Here is a 19,848-nt window from a genome sequence, read left to right as displayed (position 1 = left end):
CTGTGGAGAGTAGCTGCTACTTCCTTTAACCTGTTGGAGAGGCGGCGTTTGAGTAGGTAGATTCACGTTGGCTGTCTCCACAGCGATGGCCCTCTTATGACATCATCCAAAAGGCCGTCCTGTCTTCCATGATGTCATCAGTAGCTACAGATCCAGAGCGACAGCTGCTGTCAGAGCTGCTCAGCGTCTAGCAAACATTCATGCTCCCCGGCGTGCAGCGACCTCTGACCTCTTCCCTGCTGGCTGGATGCAGAAACACATCGCTCTGAATGTTTGCATTCAGTGCAGCTTTAACAGAAACTTCTGCTCTCGGCTATTAATTAACTGATTCACGCTGTGAAATCTGATGAGACAGTGTAGCTGTCAGTTTGTTAGAGGTCCAAACGCCCCCAGGTCACTACAAACTATTCTCATACATGAACAGGAACACTGCATTTCTTAAAATCTGTCAAAATGAAAGGTTTTCCTTTGTTCGGGATGGCCTGAATACTATTTTCATGTTTTGTTGTATTAACCAATGCAGAGCCACAGGATGTAGGGTTCAGTTGTGTGTCCTTACTGCAGAAGGGTTCTGGGTTCAGACTTGTTGGTCAGTTGGTGGCTTTTGAGTTTGTATGTTCTCAGACAGACATGCTGTTAGGTTAATTGGTGCTTGCTTGTTTTTCTCTTTTCTTCCTGAATGCTGTGCTCTCTGCTGGGTGTGACAGGAACTGCATTGCAGCCGTTTTAGCCACAGTTTGTGGTCAGATTGACTGCAACACCTGTCCTCAATCCTCACCTGCCCTTTATTTACAGTTGGTACCATTAAAGGGGCGGGAGCTTAAACAGCTGTTTGGGACATCGGGTGAACTGAAAGGGTCCAGTTTAAGATGAATGAGAATTTGAACTGTGAATCATGCAGAACAACTCGAGAAGAGCCCTGGACTAAAAACACAAAGCTGGAAAGCAGCAGAATCGGTCCCCTTTAGGACTGACATAAGCACAGCAGAGAGCTGCTGGTGAAGCTGATGTGCTTGCATGTTACCATGGTTACACAGACACAGCTCATGAACAGAAAGTGGATTTTATTTTCTCTCCCTATATTTGAGAAGTGGCCATTATCAGAAACACTGCATAGCAGAGCTTTTGTTCTCCAACACGTGATGCAATAAGAAAAGCTTGAGTCCTACTGAGGTCAAACCAGAGTTTGTGCCTGTGTGACGTTTCTGAGTTTTCTCTCATGGTCCAAATAACTTGTTTAGGTCAACTGGTAATTGTAAATTAGTCGTGGGTGTGGGTGAAGGTGGCAGGGTCTCTTTCTATTAGACATGTTAGTCTACCCTGTGACTCTGAGTTGGATAAACTGTTAACAAAATGGATAAAAGGATGGATGGATGGTGCTTTACAGCTTACAGACTGCTGAACATCCATCTATCCATCCATTTTTTACTTTTTATTTGGGGACAGCAGCCCAGACCTCCCCATCCCTTTGCAACATGTCCAGCTCTACTGGCGGGACTCCGAGGCAAATCCAAGCCAGCCGAGAGGTATAATCTCTCCAGCGTGTCCCGAGTCCACCGCTTGTTCTCTCCGCCCAGTTGGACATTCCTCAAACACCTCACGCCCAGTAGGTATCCTGCTGTGACTTACTCCCCATATGAGGAAGGATGCTCATTTCCAATGCTTTTAACTGCAGTCTCATTCTTTTGGTCACCATTCAGCACTCGTGAGCAAAGGTGGGGTTTAGGATCTTTAGCTTTGTTATGAGGAAATTGTATCTTTAGAAAACTGTTTTTTTCCCTGATGAACTTATGTGAAAACACCAGGTGACACTAAGAACTAAAGGGTTAATTAGTGAACCGATACAATTTAATGCCATTATTATTGCAAGTTTAAATGAGATAAGAAGGGAACAATAATGTTAATTATGGTTTGGGATTTTGAATTTGCATTGAAAAAAAGCAGCTGCAATAATTTTAGAACTTCATTTCATCCTGTTATTGTGGGATAATGGGCTAATTTTCCCTATTTGTTGTGAGAACAACGTTTTTTTTGTCTGGTTGATTCCGATTATCAGAAAACAGCTGAGATAATGAGATGATTAACTTATCTGAAGCTCACAGGCTGATATAAAATGACAGTAATAACAGCTGTTTTCTAATTCTCCCCAAATCTGGGAGCAGAATGTGGATTTATTTAGTCAGGCTACATAAAAACACCAGCGAGAGGAGGGAAATACGAGCAGAGCTTGCTCCAGCAGCCCAGCGACTTTAACTCTGAGTCTGCTGACTAACTGCTCGCTCTGCACTTTGAAGAAGAGTCTCATTCAGTGCTTCTATAACTCCAACCCGTTTCCTAGAAGAACTACAGAGCTTTGATGTTAAAGACTACAACTCCCAGTGGAGTGAAAGATTCTGAGTTATGAATGATGTGTTTGAGATGAGAGTGGAGAGACCTGAGAAAACGGCTTTCATCTCAAGCGGAGTCGTCTGTTGCTGATAAGTCGTCCCCACTGAGACACATCACTGCGCCGGAGAAGGCGACGCAAAAAGAAGAAGAAGAAAACGCTGTGAAACTCACAGGAAGCCTACACAGTGTTGCGAAATCAATCAATGTAGAGCAGTGAGACAAACCACGGAGGCCCCAGAGAAGTGCAATCAAACGATGAGTTTATTAACAGCCCGGAGAAAACATCAGCCTATGTCTTCTGACAAAAATACATGTTGTGGACACTTATAAAGCAGTGGGGTACACACCCCCCCATGGCGTCAATTACAGATTAAAATAGGTTCCAGACATTAGTCACAGTTAATGGTACATCTTTAATGCCTATAAACAGACATAGAACTTCTCTTTTCTATAACACCTTCCATACAAGGTAATAAACTTCAAGCCCTCAGGGTCTCTGGGGCTAATTATTGACTCTGGTCATCTGTTGCCAAGTAGACTAAAATATAGTGAGACACCAAATGAGTTAAGGCCGCAGGCCTGACACATTCCTAGATTATATGTGTTATATGTATTGTAAGCATGCATTGCAGTTATTCTTCTATGTTCTAGTTTCCCTCAGCATGTATCACCTGGACAGTCACGCCAGTGAAGCTTAAGACCCTTAATGAACCGAACATCAACTCGAAATAAGCGCAGATATGCAATGTGTATGAAATACTTCTGTTAACATAGTGGAAGGATCCTCAAATGAACATCTTCAATAAACAACTTTAATGCAATATCAATACTGTGAGAAATATTATTAGATGAAATAATGCTGTAAAGAATGTTATCAATGCAATTATAATTATGCAGATTATATGGCAGCAATAAAAGAATTTCTGTATCTCCACATTCCCTCTTTTGACATTCCAAAAAGGAATGTCACCACACCTCGGGTTGTATCACTCCTCGGCCCACATTCTGGCTTCCAAGTTCATCAAGTAGATTGAATCCACCCGTCCAGGGTCCGCAGCCCTAGCCATTATCTTTACCAACAATCCTTTGACACAGGGAATGATACAACAACCACAGGTGAGCAGTATCCCTAAAAGTGTAGCGAATGAAAACATTGCTGACATAGCCAAACCTTTCCACCGTCCAAACATGGATGCCATCCAGCTCTCCAGCGGGTTTTTGATACCTGAGTGCTCATGCGATTTTTGTGAGAAACCAGCAGCGTTTGTTGGTGTCTCTGATGAGGGCCACAATTAAGATAGTGAAACACTAACATTGTTCTCCATGCCTCTTGGAGGTGGATGAGGTTGCACCAAAAACGTCTGCTCTTTTTCCTTATTTTTCAGGTTAATGGCTATTCTGCTAGTTTTTCAGGACATGAGGGGCATTAACCTCCTACGACCTGGCGTCCACATATGTGAACATCATATTTTGGGTTGTCTTGACCAAAATACCTAATTTTACTCTACAAGGGCCTGATATCGACTTACGAGGACATTATACTGCCACTGTTCTATCAAAATTTAAAATGAATGTCCTCATATGTTGATTTTTCTCAGAAACAAAAATTAGGTAAAAATAAAAATCTGGTAATTCTTTGTTTTTACATTCATCAGGTCCCAATCAGCCCATATAGCAAAGAAAAATAAAAAATGCATGCCATGAAAGAGTTCAGGTCTTAGGAGGTTAAAATGGAATTTCTGGGAAACCCTCGGAGTTCAGCCACTGGGCCTTAGAGCAGGGGTGGGGAACTCCAGGCCTCATGTTCTGGTGTCCTGCAGGTTTCAGATGTGTTCTTGGTCCAACAGCTCATATAAATGGCTAAATGACCTCCTCAGCATGTCTTGAAGTTCTCCAGAGGCCTGGTAATGAACTCATCATTTGATTCAGGTGTGTTGGCCCAGGGTGAGATCTAAAACCTTCATGACACCAGCCCTCGAGGCCTGGAGTTCCCTGCTTTAGAGGGCTGGATCCATTTATGTAACTTCTGAGGCCTCAGTCTCACAGGCCTTGAGCCTGCTGTGACTCCCTGTCAATGCCAACAACTCACCAAGTGAAAGTGAAACCTGAAAAAGTGCAGCACAAACTGGAAAGGGTGAATGTTCACCTGGTAGTGCGTTACCGAAACATTTTAAAAGTTGCAACTTTTACTTGTTAAACTTACCGTAAGTTTCTCCATTTCTGGTTTGCGGCACACTTCACAGTTTCACAACCAATCAGCAAGTAGTTACCAAGTGGTTTTCAGACAAGTCAGACATTTTCCATGCAGACTGTGGGTGATGCTGGAAATCTGCCAGCAGCCAAAACAATCATAAGAAGTGTTTTGGTGCAGCACTACAAAGAGGTGTGCCTAATTTCACATAACAACCATTCACTGAATGGTTGTTTGGGACGTTGCCAACTGGTCTCTAGGCCTGCGCGGCCATATCTGTGTTACGGAGATCTTGGGGCCTGTTCCAGCTAACACAGGTCAAAAGGTCACTTTAATAAAGGTTTGTAAAGCTTTTTAGAACAGCTTCAGTGTCACTAAGGGTTTGTTTTTGTTTCCGGCACAGGAAAATTTAGATTTCACAGCCTGAAAACAGCTGCTTACTGCTGGGAATCTGTGAGATCTGCAGGCTATCGTACATTTTTGTTCATACAAGTGTAATTATGCATAAATTCACAGGGATGTTCCAATTTTGGGGCCACGAGTATGGGCAGAAATCTGTGCCATCAGAAACTGAATTTGAATAAGTTAAATTTGAATTTGAATTGCTCAGATTGAATCTGAATTGTAACTTGAATAAATGCTTTTGAAAACTGAATTTGAATTAGTCTAATTTGAAATTTAATTTATAGTTTGAAAATGATCATCACTAAATTGAAATTGTATTTTATATTTTGAAAATGAATTGATTTGCTTTGAAACTGCATTTTATCCTTTAAAAATTCAGCTCTCGAATAATTTCAGTTTCACTTCTCACCATTCAGTTTCAGTTCTACAATTCAATTTCAGTTCCAAAATTCAGTTTTTTGGAACTTACATCCGGTTCCGGTTCAAGCGCAGATTAATAGAACTACGTTTTACTAGCGGACCGAAAGTGTTACTGACGGGAATCTACAGCGTCTTGAGCTGAATTAAGACTTCAGAAGTCATTCGTCATGTCGAATGACCAGCGGATAAACTCTCAGGTTGGTAATAAATGTATTACATGTATAAGAACATGCGTCATGTTAACAAATGATAGCCGTAAGGTAACTTTTATGCTTATTGTAGCTGTTAGCTAAAAACGCTAATTTAGCGTAGTTTGCCCTGGATTCAGCTTTGACAACAAATATGATCGACTGTTTCTAGTAGAATTCCAAAGTTGTCATCTTGGACCCTCTCAGAGTACCCCCTCTGTATGCTTGCAGAGACCCCTACAGTAGGGAAACATGCAAAACGGTGTCCAAACCTTTGTATTTTAGCTTTATTTATGTCTTACACAGCATCCCAACTCTTTAGCTAACTTAATAACTTTAGCTAACTTAATAACTTTAGCTAAGGAGGAGGCTTTTTAAAAAAAAAAAAAAACCCTCTATGCTATTGTTTGTAACTAAAGAAGCACTTTCAGAGTTTGATAATGAAAAACAGTGCTGTCTCTTTCTCCTTCTACCTGTTGGCGACAGATGAGAGAGTTGAACTGCTGAGTGCTCCTGCAAAAGAATCTTTCTTTTCTCTGAAGAAGGTCCTGCTGAATTCAAACATGGCTTTGTAAGAACAGTATTGAATGAATTCAATTATTTTTGGAGCCAAAGAGTGTGCAGATATTTCCTGTTTTGCACAAATGCTGTGGATCTATTTGAGCTGACACATTTTTAACTGGAGGTGATTTTTTTCCCGAGACATTTCTTCTCCTGTTTGAATATTAGGACTGTTTTTCACTGTCATGGCTAGTTTTAAAGTGCAGAGCCAGAAGATCTCCAGCCTCATTAGAGACACTGAAATGTCAGTCAGCATCTACACGCACGCACGCATGCACGCACACACACACACACATGCACACACAGACAGGATGAAAATGGGTTACATACAGTTAGACACAAAGAAAAGGAAACGAGGCCACAGCGAAGCGAGCATCCTCACATCCCTGCACTTCAAGGATCTCAGTGAGTGACTGACATACATATGACCTGCTGAATATTAATCCACTCACACAGAACATCACACTCTGAAACTGCAGGCAGAGGACAGCAGAAGGAATTAAGGATCAAATTAGTAATTTGTTCTCTCAAATGAGTTCCTTCACCACCAACCTCCACACATCCTCGTTCAGCTCGCACGGAGACAGCGGGCTTTTCGACACACGAGCTGCTTTAAGCATAGGAAGCCTACACAGCTGCATATGACTCTGACCATGCTTCAGTTATCAACATGATATTAAACTGACTTGAAGGAACAAATGCAATAAAATTAATAATCAAACTGATTAATAATTCATGACTGCTTATTAGTTAGTTTCATTGCTGATTGCCAATTCCAATGCCACCCACTCTCCTTCTCACAACACCTACACTTGACCGTTGAGAAAAAGAAGACAAAATCAAATATCTGTGATTATTTTGCTATAAAGTGGAAAAAACTTCCAGTTTAAAACTTCTTCTCCTTTAGGCAGCGTGACACAGGAAGAGCACACACATCTGATGCTTTCATTTCATGTTTATAGGATGGTGCTTTGTGTTGATTGTCATGTTTTTGCTGACTTTTAATAGAATCATTGTTAGGGTGCCTGGGTCGTCGACCCGGTGTTTTGTGTCTTTGGTTCTTTGAGTTTGTTTATTTCATTATGTTCTAGTTTTCTTTGTCTGAAGGGTTAAAGGTATATTCTAAGTTTAGGTTCTCTGAGTGGTTTATGTTAGGTTGTTTGCTGTCAGTAATTATGTTTACCTCCCTCTAGCCGTGTCTTGTGTTTTGTGACTCTCGTCTCGGTTTCATTCCTCCAGTCTCGAGTGTTAAGCTTGCGTGTCTTGAGTTCAGTCTGTTCAGTCCTGTCTTATTTTGATAGTCCCTGTCCACTTTGTCTCATTAGCTCTGATTTGTCCCAGCTGTGTTTCCCTCCTGTCTCCCATTCCCTGATTGCTCCCTCTGTGTTTTCCTTGGTCTGTGTTGCGATCTCCCTGGTTCCATGTTGTGTGTGCTGCCTGTTTCAGCCTTGTTAATAGTTCCAGTTTAAGTCTATTTTTCTACTGTGTAGCAATACATCTGAGTTTAGTCTGCACTTTGGGTCCACCATTGCTGCCTGCCACACACAGTACATGACAGGTATAGATACAGCCAGCATGACAGCAGACATACAGAGTTTGTCCAGTTGTCCAACCAGAATATTGGTGGTTTTTCTACATTTAGAGTCATGCAGCACACTGGAGGCAGGAATCAAGCTGAAACGGATCTTATATTTTTAAATACAAATATGAAAATATACAGAACCAGAAAGCTCTATGTAGGCTTGGACACCTGGAATACTGAGGTGGGAACACATGGCTAATGCAGACGATTTTCTTTTCCCTGTATTTTTATTTTAGGACCGTGAGGTAGCCGTTGCTATGATTTGGTGCTATATAGATAAAATTGCATTGAACTGATACAATACTGAACACAGAAGATATTGAGGAGTAAGGTTATAAGGTTATAAACAAAATGAGGCAGGGGGAAGTAATCAGAACAGAAGACACAGATGGCAACAATTACCAAAATAAAGCAAGACACAGCTGAACGAAGAACACAAGGGAGACAGAAATACAAAGACAAAAGTCAAGAATAGAAGAACACAAAGGGGAATTTACTAAATAAACACAAGGATCTCCAGAACAGAAGGCATGAAATTATAGCATACAGCACTTATATAAGGTATCAGGCAATAAACATGACACGCAAACACTAAGAAATAACACAACACTAAATTCCAACAATGCAGACACATAACCTTAATCCAAAGAAAACCAAAAGTACCAAACTAAAGAAACCCCAGAGCCCCAAAACTCAAAACCCTGGCTCTGAAACCAAGGGACGTGACAGAATGCGCTTTCTCTTTGTTAATTCATTGATATTGTTTTGTAGTAAACAAATAATTACAATCAAATCCCAAAAAGTTGATTCTGTTCATCTGGACGAAGCGTTTTCAGTGGGAGAAACGTTTCGTCACTCAGGTTTCTCCAATCTTATAAACAGTACATTTGCATAATGACTGAAACCAGCCTACAGGAACAAAGGGCTGAGAGGTCAGTTCCTTCATCATTAATATGCAAATTGTCATGGCCATTGATCAACAACCACTGATCAATGGTCATGAAAACCATTCACAGAGAGTTGGGGAATGACTGCAATCACAGCATTGTAAGATGGTGACAGATGTACCCTTAGGCCCCCTCCTCGATTCAGAGATGGTCTTTCCCTTTTCACATAAATCTCCTCTTTGACTCCGTGTTCAAACCAGCGTTCCTCCCTGTCCAGGATTTTACATCCTCATCCTTGAAAGAGAGTCCACTGTAAATAGACTGCAGAGTCCTGGCCCGACGAGTTCGCTCACAGAGCCAAAAAGTAGATAAACCAAATAAGATGACCCACCCACCCATAATTTGCAATGCTTGGGTCAAGGACAGAGAGAAGAGATTCTATAAGAGACATTAGAAATAGGATCAAAAATATTTTAATTACTGACAACAGAAAGATGCTGTTACAAGAAATCAGCATACAGATGTAAGAAAAAATATGACATTTATGTGGGATTTGTAACTAACTAAGGGTGTGTCTTACCCTGATTTACCTTCAGCGTTCCAACCCAGGAATAATCTCCTACTTATGAATTATTCTCTGAAGAAAACTCAAACAAAACATTTTGTTTTTGTACCTAAAATAACTACCTGACAAAAATCTGACTATGAGTAAACTGATATCAAATGCTCGCTTGCATACATCCCAAGTGTCCTACAATAAATGTGTAGTAAAAGTACAGTAAATATCCAGCTGCGATATGACTACTTTATATGGCGTTGTGTTTTGACTGACGTGTGTGTGTAAGCCTGTTATAGTGAGCTGTGGAAAACTTGAGCTTCTCTCAGGCTTTAGCGTGAATAAACGATCAGTGAGGGTTGTCTCGAGTGTTTATTACCCCTCATTGAAGGTCACAAAACTGTTTGCTTGCCTCACCGACGCTTTCTTTAGAAGGACGCACACATTCCTGTAAACACATGTACATAACGCGAGCAATGAGTCCACTCCCTAAACACACTCTGACTTACATCACGCTGTGAACCCTGACCAGGCTTATCAGCAAAAGAGGCCACGGAAGTGAAAACGAGCGAGGGACACAAGTAGAAGAGGATTAAAGAGGAAAACCAAGGAGCTAAGAGGAGAAAGAGACACCAACACGGCTGCTGAGATAGTTGGAGATGGCAGCTGAACGCGCAGCAGCTCACAGCGTTGATTTGTAAAGGTACGCCACACACGCTCGAGTCAAACCACCGAGTGTTGGGAAAGGCTTTTATTTTGTACGACCAAAGCGAAAGAGGTGGCAGCCAGGAAGTGAAAGGGAGAGAGGGGACTGGAGTAGGGGCGAGCGAGCATGTGTTAATGATGTGTTAATAGCGGCACATGTCGAGCTCACGCTGCGACGAGTGTCACCGCACATCCTGACAAACACGGCTCAGCCTCCAGATCCATTCACCACAGCTCTGTGCATCCTCTGCTTTAATTCTCTCTTTATTTACCTTCTTGCAACCTTCTTTTGCACCTCGCTGCCTTCTTTATCTCATCCTTTCCTTCTCTCCTCGCTACCTTATTCACTTTCTTGTCACTTTATTTACATCCTCACTCTATTCTTTAATTCCTTTCTGTCTTATTTATCACCTCACTAACCTATTTGCCTTCTCACTGCCTTCTTTAAATCCTCGGTACATTTCTTACCTCTTTATTTCTTACCTCTCTAACTCTGTGCTGCCTAATATGTCTCCTCACAACCTTCTTTACCTCATCATTACCTTCTTTAATTCTTTGCTACTATTTGTAGCTCCTCACTGCCTTTTTTTTTTTACCTCCTTGCTACTTTATTCACATCCTCATTTCCTTCCTTAACTCCTTCTTTACATTCCCATTACCTTCTTTACATCATTAACTTCTCCGGCTCCATTATCACATCCAAAGAGGTTGTGAGTTAGTTCAGGTAGTTTGTGAGTTGTTTCTCTGTGATCCTCTTTTCCCTCCCTCCAGTCAGTCGCAGCAGATGGCTGCTGCTTCGTGAGCCGGGTTATGCTGGAGGTTTTCTCCCCTACGCTCACCACATGCTGCTCACTGGGCTTCTCTCTCTAATGTTTTAGGGTCCTTACCTTACGTGATGAAGCTTTATTGAGATGACTGTGGCCATCTATTGTCTTCTGCTTATCCAGTTAAGGTGGAGCTGGAGTATATCCCAGCTGTCACAGGGCTAAAGGTGGGGTACAGCTCTGACTGGTCGCAGTCTATTGCAGACAATATGTTTTATACACTTCGCTCTGAGACTGAGGGTTTGCAGGATATTTAAAAGATGAATGGGAGGCAGAGCCTTCAGCTTTCACGCCCCTCTTCTGGGGAACAGGCTAAGGATTCGGGAGACAGACACCTTCTCTACTGATCTGTACTAATGAACGAGCTGTAATCAAAACAGCTACATGATTGAGCTTAAAACATCACTTTTTTGGTCCTTGATGGATCTTCACCACTGGGCCAGAGGTGACTGAAGTCACAGGAACTGAGAGGTGCAGGCGTTAAGATAGCATCTCAGTGCTTGTTTGTACTTAATGTAAAGTCGTCAGTCTCATCACTGATGGTGCGCTAGAGCGCGAATTTCAAAATAAAAGATGCTTGACTCCTCACCTTTGGGTGTAGAAACTGTGGATCTGAAAACTTCTCGGTTGTAGCTGCAGACACAGCTCTCATCAGCATTGATGAGCCTCCACACAACATCTAGCTCAGGTCCATTTAAGTGTGAGGTCTGTGGTGAATTGTTGAACTGAGCGGTCAGGACAGGATGTTGGCTCTGGAACGAAGATGACCTTGAATCGTGAGTGGCTAAATTTTAATCAGCCTTGGCTTTTTGAATTTTATGCAACTATCCCTGGAACTTTTTAATCGCACCTTGTAAAAAAATTGAATTGCATGGGTCGTTTCATATAAACATTTAGCTGAAGGTCTTTCTGTAATAACCTCATTAGAGTAGGTTTGTGGAGCTGCCTACATTCAAACCTCCTTCCACGCTTCCAAGCCAGGAAGCCTTGCTGTCCCCTTGTCTCCTTCTCTCTTTAATCCCTAAAATAAGCTGCCTCATGTCCTCACTTCCAGGAAAGCTTCCTTGCTTGTGTTTTTGTCAGTCAGATAAATTTTGAGGCTCAGATTGTGAATTGCTGCTCAGGGACGACGTTGTTTGTTTCTTCACTGACTCCCACATTCACATATGCTCATCCATATTTAATGTACTACGTCTGGTAGCCTGTGTATGTGCCCGTGTGTGTGTGTGTGTGTGTGTTTCCCTGTGGGTATAACTGTGTATAAATGCAACGGTGGCAGTGACGAGTCTGTGTTTGTGCATACATGAGTGTGTATATGATTGTGTTTAACGCTGTGACTGTGTGTGTGGCTCCCTGCTGTCTGCCACCATCTGCTGTTCCCTCAGACTGGAGCAGCGAGTCGATGAGTCTGTGGAGGAGCTGGTCTCAAACAGGAAGCTGAACTCTGCCGATGACATGTTTTTCTGCTGCTCGGGGTCAAAATTAAAATGCGGCACAACAAAAATGTCTCGTGGTCGGCAGTTTAGAAGTTTTACTGAGCAAGGACGCAAAAAAGACAAGGTCTTTCCTTCTAGTAAGGGTATGAGGACACAGAATCTTCTTCTTCTAAAGGAAACAAAGAAGGAAAGAAGTTTCTTAGACACCTTGTTTTGCCTTTTGAGTGAGGAGGCTAGGAAAGTAAGGGTAAAGAAGTTTCCTAGTCAAATAAATAGGAGAAAATGAGCTTCCTGTAGTAAGGAAAGAAGAAGGTAAGTCATGAATAGAAGTGGGGAAAGAAGGTTCCTGTCCTATTAAAGATTTAGGATGAATCCTAGTTAGATAGCAAGAAGTTAAAGAATCAAAGTAGGAGGCTTGTTAGGGGGTAAGGAAGCTTCCAATGCATCCTATGTCAATAATGAGGAAACAACACTTCTGATTTTTCTGCTGGAAGGAAAACGCAAACTTGAGTTTTCCAGAATCAACTTCTGGTCTGGTCCTTAAAATCCTGAGGCTCTGAGTAGTGGGTGGATGTCACGAGATGTCAACTGCAGCACATTTGTAGCTTAAAACTAATAACAAGAAGAAGAATTTAAAAAAGACTGCATTATCGTTCAAGTAAGATACGAAAGCTATTTATCCAAATTACTGTCGTCCGCTTCAATCTTTCCGAGTCCTCTCTGGCAGAAAACAGTGACACATTGATGGATCAGTTAATTGGAAAACTGAAGAACTGGATCTGAATTTTAATCCAAGAATGTAAATCTGAGTTGCTGTCAGGGCAGAAGTTAAATTATCAGTTTTTCTTGACGTGTGGAGATCTGCTTCACGGAGCAGCTACAGCTGAATTGCTCACAGAATGATCAGAGTCATTCTGCCAGCGTTTAGTTCAGATCACCTGTCAGCATGAGCCGATGAAGTCTGCTGTTGAGCTCGCTCAGTGACTTCCTGTGTTCTTGTGTCTGCAGCTCAGCCGCCATGTCTAAAGCGACGGTGAAGAAGCTGCACTGGCGCTCCAAGGTACTGAAACGTGCAACGCCTGCAGTGACAACGGAGGTGAACCATTTCCTGTGAGAACTTCATCCTCTGTGTCGTCTGCAGGTGCAGGAGAGCTTCGTCCCGCTGGGCGGCGGCACCGGTGGCTCGGGGGAGCTGGGGCTGGCCATCGGGGGCGGGGCTGACTATGGCGAGTTCCCGTTCGTCACGGCCGCCCCCGGGGGCGGACCCACGGTGGGCGACATCATCCTGGAGATTGGAGGGACACCTGTGTTGGGAATGACCCTCGGTGATGTCAGAGGAGTCCTGAACTCCTGTCCTCATCCAATCAGAATCAAGACTGTCTCACCAGGTGAGAGAAAAGTTTGTTAATGACCTGATGGGGATGTTTGATGTTTAGTTTGTTCATCTGGAAAACATAAAAGAAGGAAAATTGGTCACTTATTTCACTTCTTATTTGTTTGTCTTTATTGGCTGAAACGGGCTCCATAAAATGTCTCATTAACCTGACACGTGTAATGTTCACATTGAGATGCTCAAAGGGATTTTTATGAAGCTAAAACAAATATATATAATAATATAAGTTAATTACTGGCTGACTGAAAGAAGAGTAATCTGCACTGCTTAATAACTCTTTCAGTTGTTTTTATCTTGTTTGAATCTTGAATCTCATGATTTGGTTTTATCTGACATCATTTTTCACCCCTCAGCTGTAAAAGGTGACCTCAAGGTCAGAGGTCAAGCTTTCTTAAATTCTTTTGACTGTGATAACTTGAGAACAAGGCGATGCAGGATTTTGAAATTGATACCATATGTATGGTATCTACTGGGAGGCTGACGGGTATCATTGGCGCACGCCAGTATTTTTGTCATTATTATTAAAGACAAAAAAGCAAAACTGTGATTATCAACAAAGATTTAGTCAGCTTCAGTCGAGGAGACACGGCCAAAGAGACACTTCTTTTCGGTTATAATAAGCTAACTGTACTTTCATGTAACATTTTATTCTGAAAAGAAACTACTTCCTGCAGTTGTCAAATCAGTGTAGTGAGGAGTATGTGGCAGTTTAAGATATAAGCAACGGAGTGAAATAGAGGTAATTCAAAACTGTTCTCAAGTTCAGCATAATGGCACGTGCTGCATGACTGTGACATCATATCCTGTATTTCTGTGTGTGTGTGTGTGTGTGTCCCAGGTTCATCTCTGTGTAAAGACCTCAGGTTGTACCTCAGTAAGTGTTTCACGCCGGGCTCCATGGACAGTCAGCTGCAGCAGCTCATCAGGGAGAACCTGTACCTGCGCGCCGTGCCCTGTAAGACACACCTGCACGCACACACACACACCTGCACGCACACACACACACACACACAGTCTGGTGTTGCTATCCTCGTGGGGAAATCTCATTGACATAATGGTTTCTCCAGCCACTTACCCTAACCATCAAAAATGAATGCCTAACCCTTACCCCAGTACAACGCCAAAGATGACCGTTGAGGGAAAGAGAAGTGGAGCAGGAACAGGAACTTTAAAGGAGTGTCCGGATGAGCCAGCGACCCCCAGGACTGTGCATTAAACGCTTTAGTAAAAGAGAACTGAATCCAACTATCTCTACACCTAACCATAACCCAATTGTAACCCTGACACTAAAACCACATTTTGAGTGTGAAAAATGCCTTCAACCCCGTGGGGACTGAGACTGTGGTCCCCACAGTAAGATTTCAGATTTTGGTCCCCACCAAGATAGGAAGAACTAGAGATGGACCGATCCGATATTACATATCAGTATCGGTCTGATACTGACCTAAATTACTGGATCGGATATCGGAGAGAAATAAAAAATGTAATCCGATCCATTAAATATCAGAAAAGCACCTCACAAAACTTGCGACACGGCGTAACTCGGCTCATAACCGTAGCACGTCGGAGCAGTGTGGTCACGTGATAGAGCGGCTGTGTGTATTTGGAGCCTCGCTACCAAACCAGCATTTCATCTCCGAGGAAGTGATCCCAGAGAGAAGTAAAGCAAGTGTGTAAGTTCATCTCTGAATGTTTGTAAAGCATTCGCGCGTTAAGTTTAACAACCGATATATGGAGTGACTGCCTCTTCTCTCTCCCTCCCTCTCCGGCTGCTACTTCAATCATGAAACTGATCAATGATCAGCTGATCGGCTTTTCTGTCACGAGTCCGTCTCTCTTGTTTGTTTTTGGCTCACTTCGTGCCAGAAAGAGGAAACCAGCAGCTGAACAACAGCAGCACGTTTAACCTTGATAAGCTGTTGTTAGAATTTATTTAATATTACTTTCTACACCAGGATCTTTTTCTACAGCTGACGGCTGGTAACTGTGCAGGGGCGGATCTAGCAAAGTTTAGCCAGGGGGGCCGATAGGGCATGAACAGGGAAAAGGGGGCACAAAGGCATACTTTTCTTTCTTATTCTCATTTAAAATGTCGAGCTTTTAATAATTATCTGAATCTAACACCCAAAGTTTTAATTTGATGTAAAATGAATAGAAGTCCATTACTGTATATAGTAACTGTTAAGTCTAATATACCCTAGTAAGCTATAGTACTTTTTCCTTTGGGAAGGTACCATCTGTGCAGTCTGCACTTCTGTAGAAGAAAGATGTTGAATCTATTTCATTATTCTTGAAAAATAATTTATTTCTGTGCATCTTTTTTCACACTGCATCAAATTAAAGTTGATTACGTCGATTAAGCATCATGAGGTGGAGCGTGGGGGGTGGTTCCCTATTTTTTTTGCTGGGAGTTTGCAACCCTATTAGTTAGGTTGCTTAATATTTCTGCTAAGTACTCTTTAAAATACCAGAATAGGGAGGATGGAGCAGGTTTAAGTTTATTAGATTGATCAGTATTGCTGAACTATGAAATATTTTGTTGTATTTTTTACATACAGGTATAACAGAATAGCTTTAGTGTTGTTGTTTATTTAAACTTGAGTATGAACTTATACAAAAAGCAGCAAGATATTAAAAAACAGTTTTATTGATTAAAAAACACGATATCGGATTCATATCGGTATCGGCAAAATTTATGATATCGGTATCAGACTTAAAAAAGTGGTATCGTGCCATCTTTAGGAAGAACATACCCTTGTTTGTACCCTCATCTTCTGATTCACTTTCTCCAACAACACAAAACCTGTCCAGCGTACACCCAGTGATCACATGACTCTGCCCTCCCTGAAGGTACGACCAGGCAGCCTCGAGATGGAGAGATTTCAGGTGTGGACTACAACTTTGTCTCCATCGAGGAATTTTTCTCTCTGGAGGAGTCCGGAGCTCTGCTGGAGAGCGGCAAATTCAAAGGTAAGGAAAACAAACACACCCTCAGGAATACTGCAGTGTAATGAAAATGTACTCAGATTAGATGAAACTCCAGTGAATGAAAAGTGTGATTTATTCATCACGGTGTGATGTTTTTTACAGTGTGGAATGACTAATTTAAACTGTGTTCGGGTTTGTTTTTTGTTTTTTTTGGAGGAGGCATGAGGAAAAGAGGATTTTGTGTCTCTAATCCTCCAAACCTCAGAAATGAAACTTGCCTCCCCCTCTGTCCTCCCCCCACACAGCACTCCACCGTATTAATCTGATGGGATTAATGAAACTAAAATAGAAACAGAATTCACACATAGAGTCTGTTTCACACCGAACGATGCGTCTCTGCGTCTCTCACTAATGCTCCCGAACATTTTAATTTGACAGTTGATCTATTTTCAGTTCCTGTTGAAAACATTTCAAAACAAAAGACTGCTGTGCCTTCACATTATTAGATGATTCAGTATTCATACAATTTGATTAATTGTTTTGTTTAATCCTCGTATAAGAAACTGAAATTGCGCTGGTTGGTGTAAAGCTTAATTTTAAAAAGCTGATACAACAGTAGGTATAAAATCTCAAATTAACACAAATTGGGACCACAGGAAGGCAAGCGGATGATCTGAGAAAGACAGCTCAAAGAAATTAAGGGATCACTTGATCATCACAGTCCACCACAAAGTCAGATAACCCTCAGGGACATCAGCCGGAAGCACAAACCACTCTGAATGCTTTTCAGCTGCTTTGGTGCAAATCAAAGTGAGAACAGGCGCTCTGGAGAGCAACAACATGACGACCTCCAAAGAGGAAACGGTTTCGCAGGTCATTGATTTCTCCTCATCCCTCCGGGCTGATTTTTCTCTAATTTTGCTTTCTGTTTATGTCCTCGTCACTGTCAGTGTCACGAGACAATACTTGCAGACCAATCATAGTTACACGGATATTTCACCTCATCTAGGATGAGATACGTGCCGTCACAAGGAAACACAGGCCAAAGAGTGTGGAAGAGATACCAGGACACGGGCTATTAGGAGCACCGCCAGGACCCTACAACACGATCTCCAGCAAGCTACATACAGTGGCTTGCAAAAGTATTCGGCCCCCTTGAACTTTCCCACATTTTGTCACATTACAGCCACAAACATGAATCAATTTTATTGGAATTCCACGTGAAAGACCAACACAAAGTGGTGCACACGTGAGAAGTGGAACGAAAATCAGACATGACTCCAAACATTTTTTACAAATAAATAACTGAAAAGTGGGGTGTGCGTAATTATTCAGCCCCCTTTGGTCTGAGTGCAGTCAGTTGCACATAGACATTGCCTGATGAGTGCTAATGACTAAACAGAGTGCACCTGTGTGTAATCTAATGTCAGTACAAATACAGCTGCTCTGTGACGGCCTCAGAGGTTGTCTAAGAGAATATTGGGAGCAACAACACCATGAAGTCCAAAGAACACACCAGACAGGTCAGGGATAAAGTTATTGAGAAATTTAAAGCAGGCTTACTACTACTGGTGTTGGCCAGAGGGGCCGATGGTGCGATATGGCAGCCTCGCTTCTGTCAGTCTGCCCCAGGGCAGCTGTGGCTACAACTGTAGCTGCCTCCACCAGTGTATGAATGTGAGAGTGAATGAATAGTGGTATTGTAAAGCGCTTTGGGTGCCTTGAAAAGTGCTATATAAATCCAATCCATTATTATTATTATTATTAGGCTACAAAAAGATTTCCCAAGCCCTGAACATCCCACGGAGCTCTGTTCAAGCCATCATTCAGAAATGGAAGGAGTATGGCACAACTGTAAACCTACCAAGACAAGGCCGTCCACCTAAACTCACAGGCCGAACAAGGAGAGCGCTGATCAGAAATGCAACCAAGAGGCCCATGGTGACTCTGGACGAGCTGCAGAGATCTACAGCTCAGGTCGGGGAATCTGTCCATAGGACAACTATTAGTCGTGCACTGCACAAAGTTGGCCTTTATGGAAGAGTGGCAAGAAGAAAGCCATTGTTAACAGAAAACCATAAGAAGTCCCGTTTGCAGTTTGCCGTCGTGCTTCTCTTCAGCAGGGACAGGGAAGCTGGTCAGAGTTGATGGGAAGATGGATGGAGCCAAATACAGGGCAATCTTGGAAGAAAACCTCTTGGAGTCTGCAAAAGACTTGAGACTGGGGTGGAGGTTCAGCTTCCAGCATCAACGACCCTAAACATAAAGCCAGGGCAACAATGGGATGGTTTAAAACAAAACATATCCATGTGTTAGAATGGCCCAGTCAAAGTCCAGATCTAAATCCAATCGAGAATCTGTGGCAAGCTCTGAAAACTGCTGCTCACAAACGCTGTCCATCTAATCTGACTGAGCTGGAGCTGTTTTGCAAAGAAAAATGGGCAAAGATTTTAGTCTCTAGATGTGCAAAGCTGGTAGAGACAGACCCTAAAAGACTGGCAGCTGGAACTGCAGCAAAAGGTGGTTCTACAAAGTATTGACTCAGGGCTGAATAATTACGCACACCCCACTTTTCAATTATTTATTTGTAAAAAATGTTTGGAATCATGTATGATTTTCGTTCCACTTCTCACGTGTGCACCACTTTGTGTTGGTCTTTCACGTGGAATTCCAATAAAATTGATTCATGTTTGTGGCTGTAATGAGACAAAATGTGGAAAAGTTCAAGGGGCCGAATACTTTTGCAAGCCACTGTATGTGCTTGTTTCTGACCAAACTGTCTCCAGACTCCACGCGGGCCTAACATCCTTTCAGTGGGATCTGTGCTCACCGCTCAGCAGCGCACAGCTCGATTAGCACTCGCCTAAATGAAAGAGAACGCTGTGGTGAACATCTTGCAGCCTAAACATCATTTAGCATGGCCGCCTTAGTTAGTAGTGGCGTAGGTGGGGGGCATATATTTGGTGACCAGCACTCTTACAACATAACTACTTTCAGGTCACTTCACTCACTTGGGGAAACTTCCTAACAAAATCTGACTGTTTGAGCCTTTGGAAAGGATGGAGTAGTAAGAACTGGAGGAAGATATGAAATGTGTAAATCTCTGACTATAAAAGTTCATCAAACCTGAGCTGTTTCAAACAGCAGTTTGTTCTGTTTCATCCAATCACAGGGAATTATTATGGGACGCCCCGCCCCGTCCACATTGGCCCAGAGAGTCCACCAATCACATACCAGGAACATCGAAACCTGCTGAGGAACTTCAGGACAAGGAGCAAGTCTCTGAGTAACCTGGAGAAAGCTGTGGAGGAAGGGGACAACAGTGAGGAGGACAGCGGGCTGACGGGTAGAGAAGCTCACATGTAACACATCCCAGTCTTACCT

At 42.5% G+C, this 19,848-nt stretch overlaps 1 protein-coding gene and 1 long non-coding RNA gene across 9 annotated transcripts in view; one reads left to right on the top strand and one right to left on the bottom strand.

Moving 5' to 3' along the window:
* magixa (MAGI family member, X-linked a) overlaps positions 1–19,848 on the top strand; it is a 62,118-nt gene that overhangs the window by 12,259 nt on the left and 30,011 nt on the right. For 6 of the 8 annotated variants that reach the window (XM_026153460.2, XM_080295257.1, XM_080295258.1 and 3 more), the window contains exons 2-6: positions 13,152–13,203; positions 13,285–13,531; positions 14,375–14,491; positions 16,387–16,506; positions 19,637–19,810. In XM_026153460.2, coding sequence (XP_026009245.1) covers positions 13,162–13,203; positions 13,285–13,531; positions 14,375–14,491; positions 16,387–16,506; positions 19,637–19,810 — 700 coding nt within the window. In that variant the 5' untranslated portion in view covers positions 13,152–13,161. Of the gene's footprint in view, positions 1–13,102; positions 13,204–13,284; positions 13,532–14,374; positions 14,492–16,386; positions 16,507–17,824; positions 17,988–19,636; positions 19,811–19,848 lie in introns of those variants that run through there. The other 2 variants (XM_026153456.2, XM_080295260.1) reach the window with 2 other exon arrangements.
* On the bottom strand, positions 13,451–19,729 carry LOC145423102 (uncharacterized). Its single transcript, XR_013904210.1, has 3 exons — positions 19,591–19,729; positions 14,407–16,484; positions 13,451–13,588 (listed from the first exon to the last, which is right to left on the bottom strand). It is a non-coding gene; the product is annotated as an uncharacterized LOC145423102 (long non-coding RNA).

This window comes from Astatotilapia calliptera, chromosome 20 (assembly GCF_964374335.1).
Source record: "Astatotilapia calliptera chromosome 20, fAstCal68.1, whole genome shotgun sequence".
NCBI lineage: Eukaryota > Metazoa > Chordata > Actinopteri > Cichliformes > Cichlidae > Astatotilapia > Astatotilapia calliptera.
This window is presented reverse-complemented; position numbering and strand designations above follow the sequence as displayed.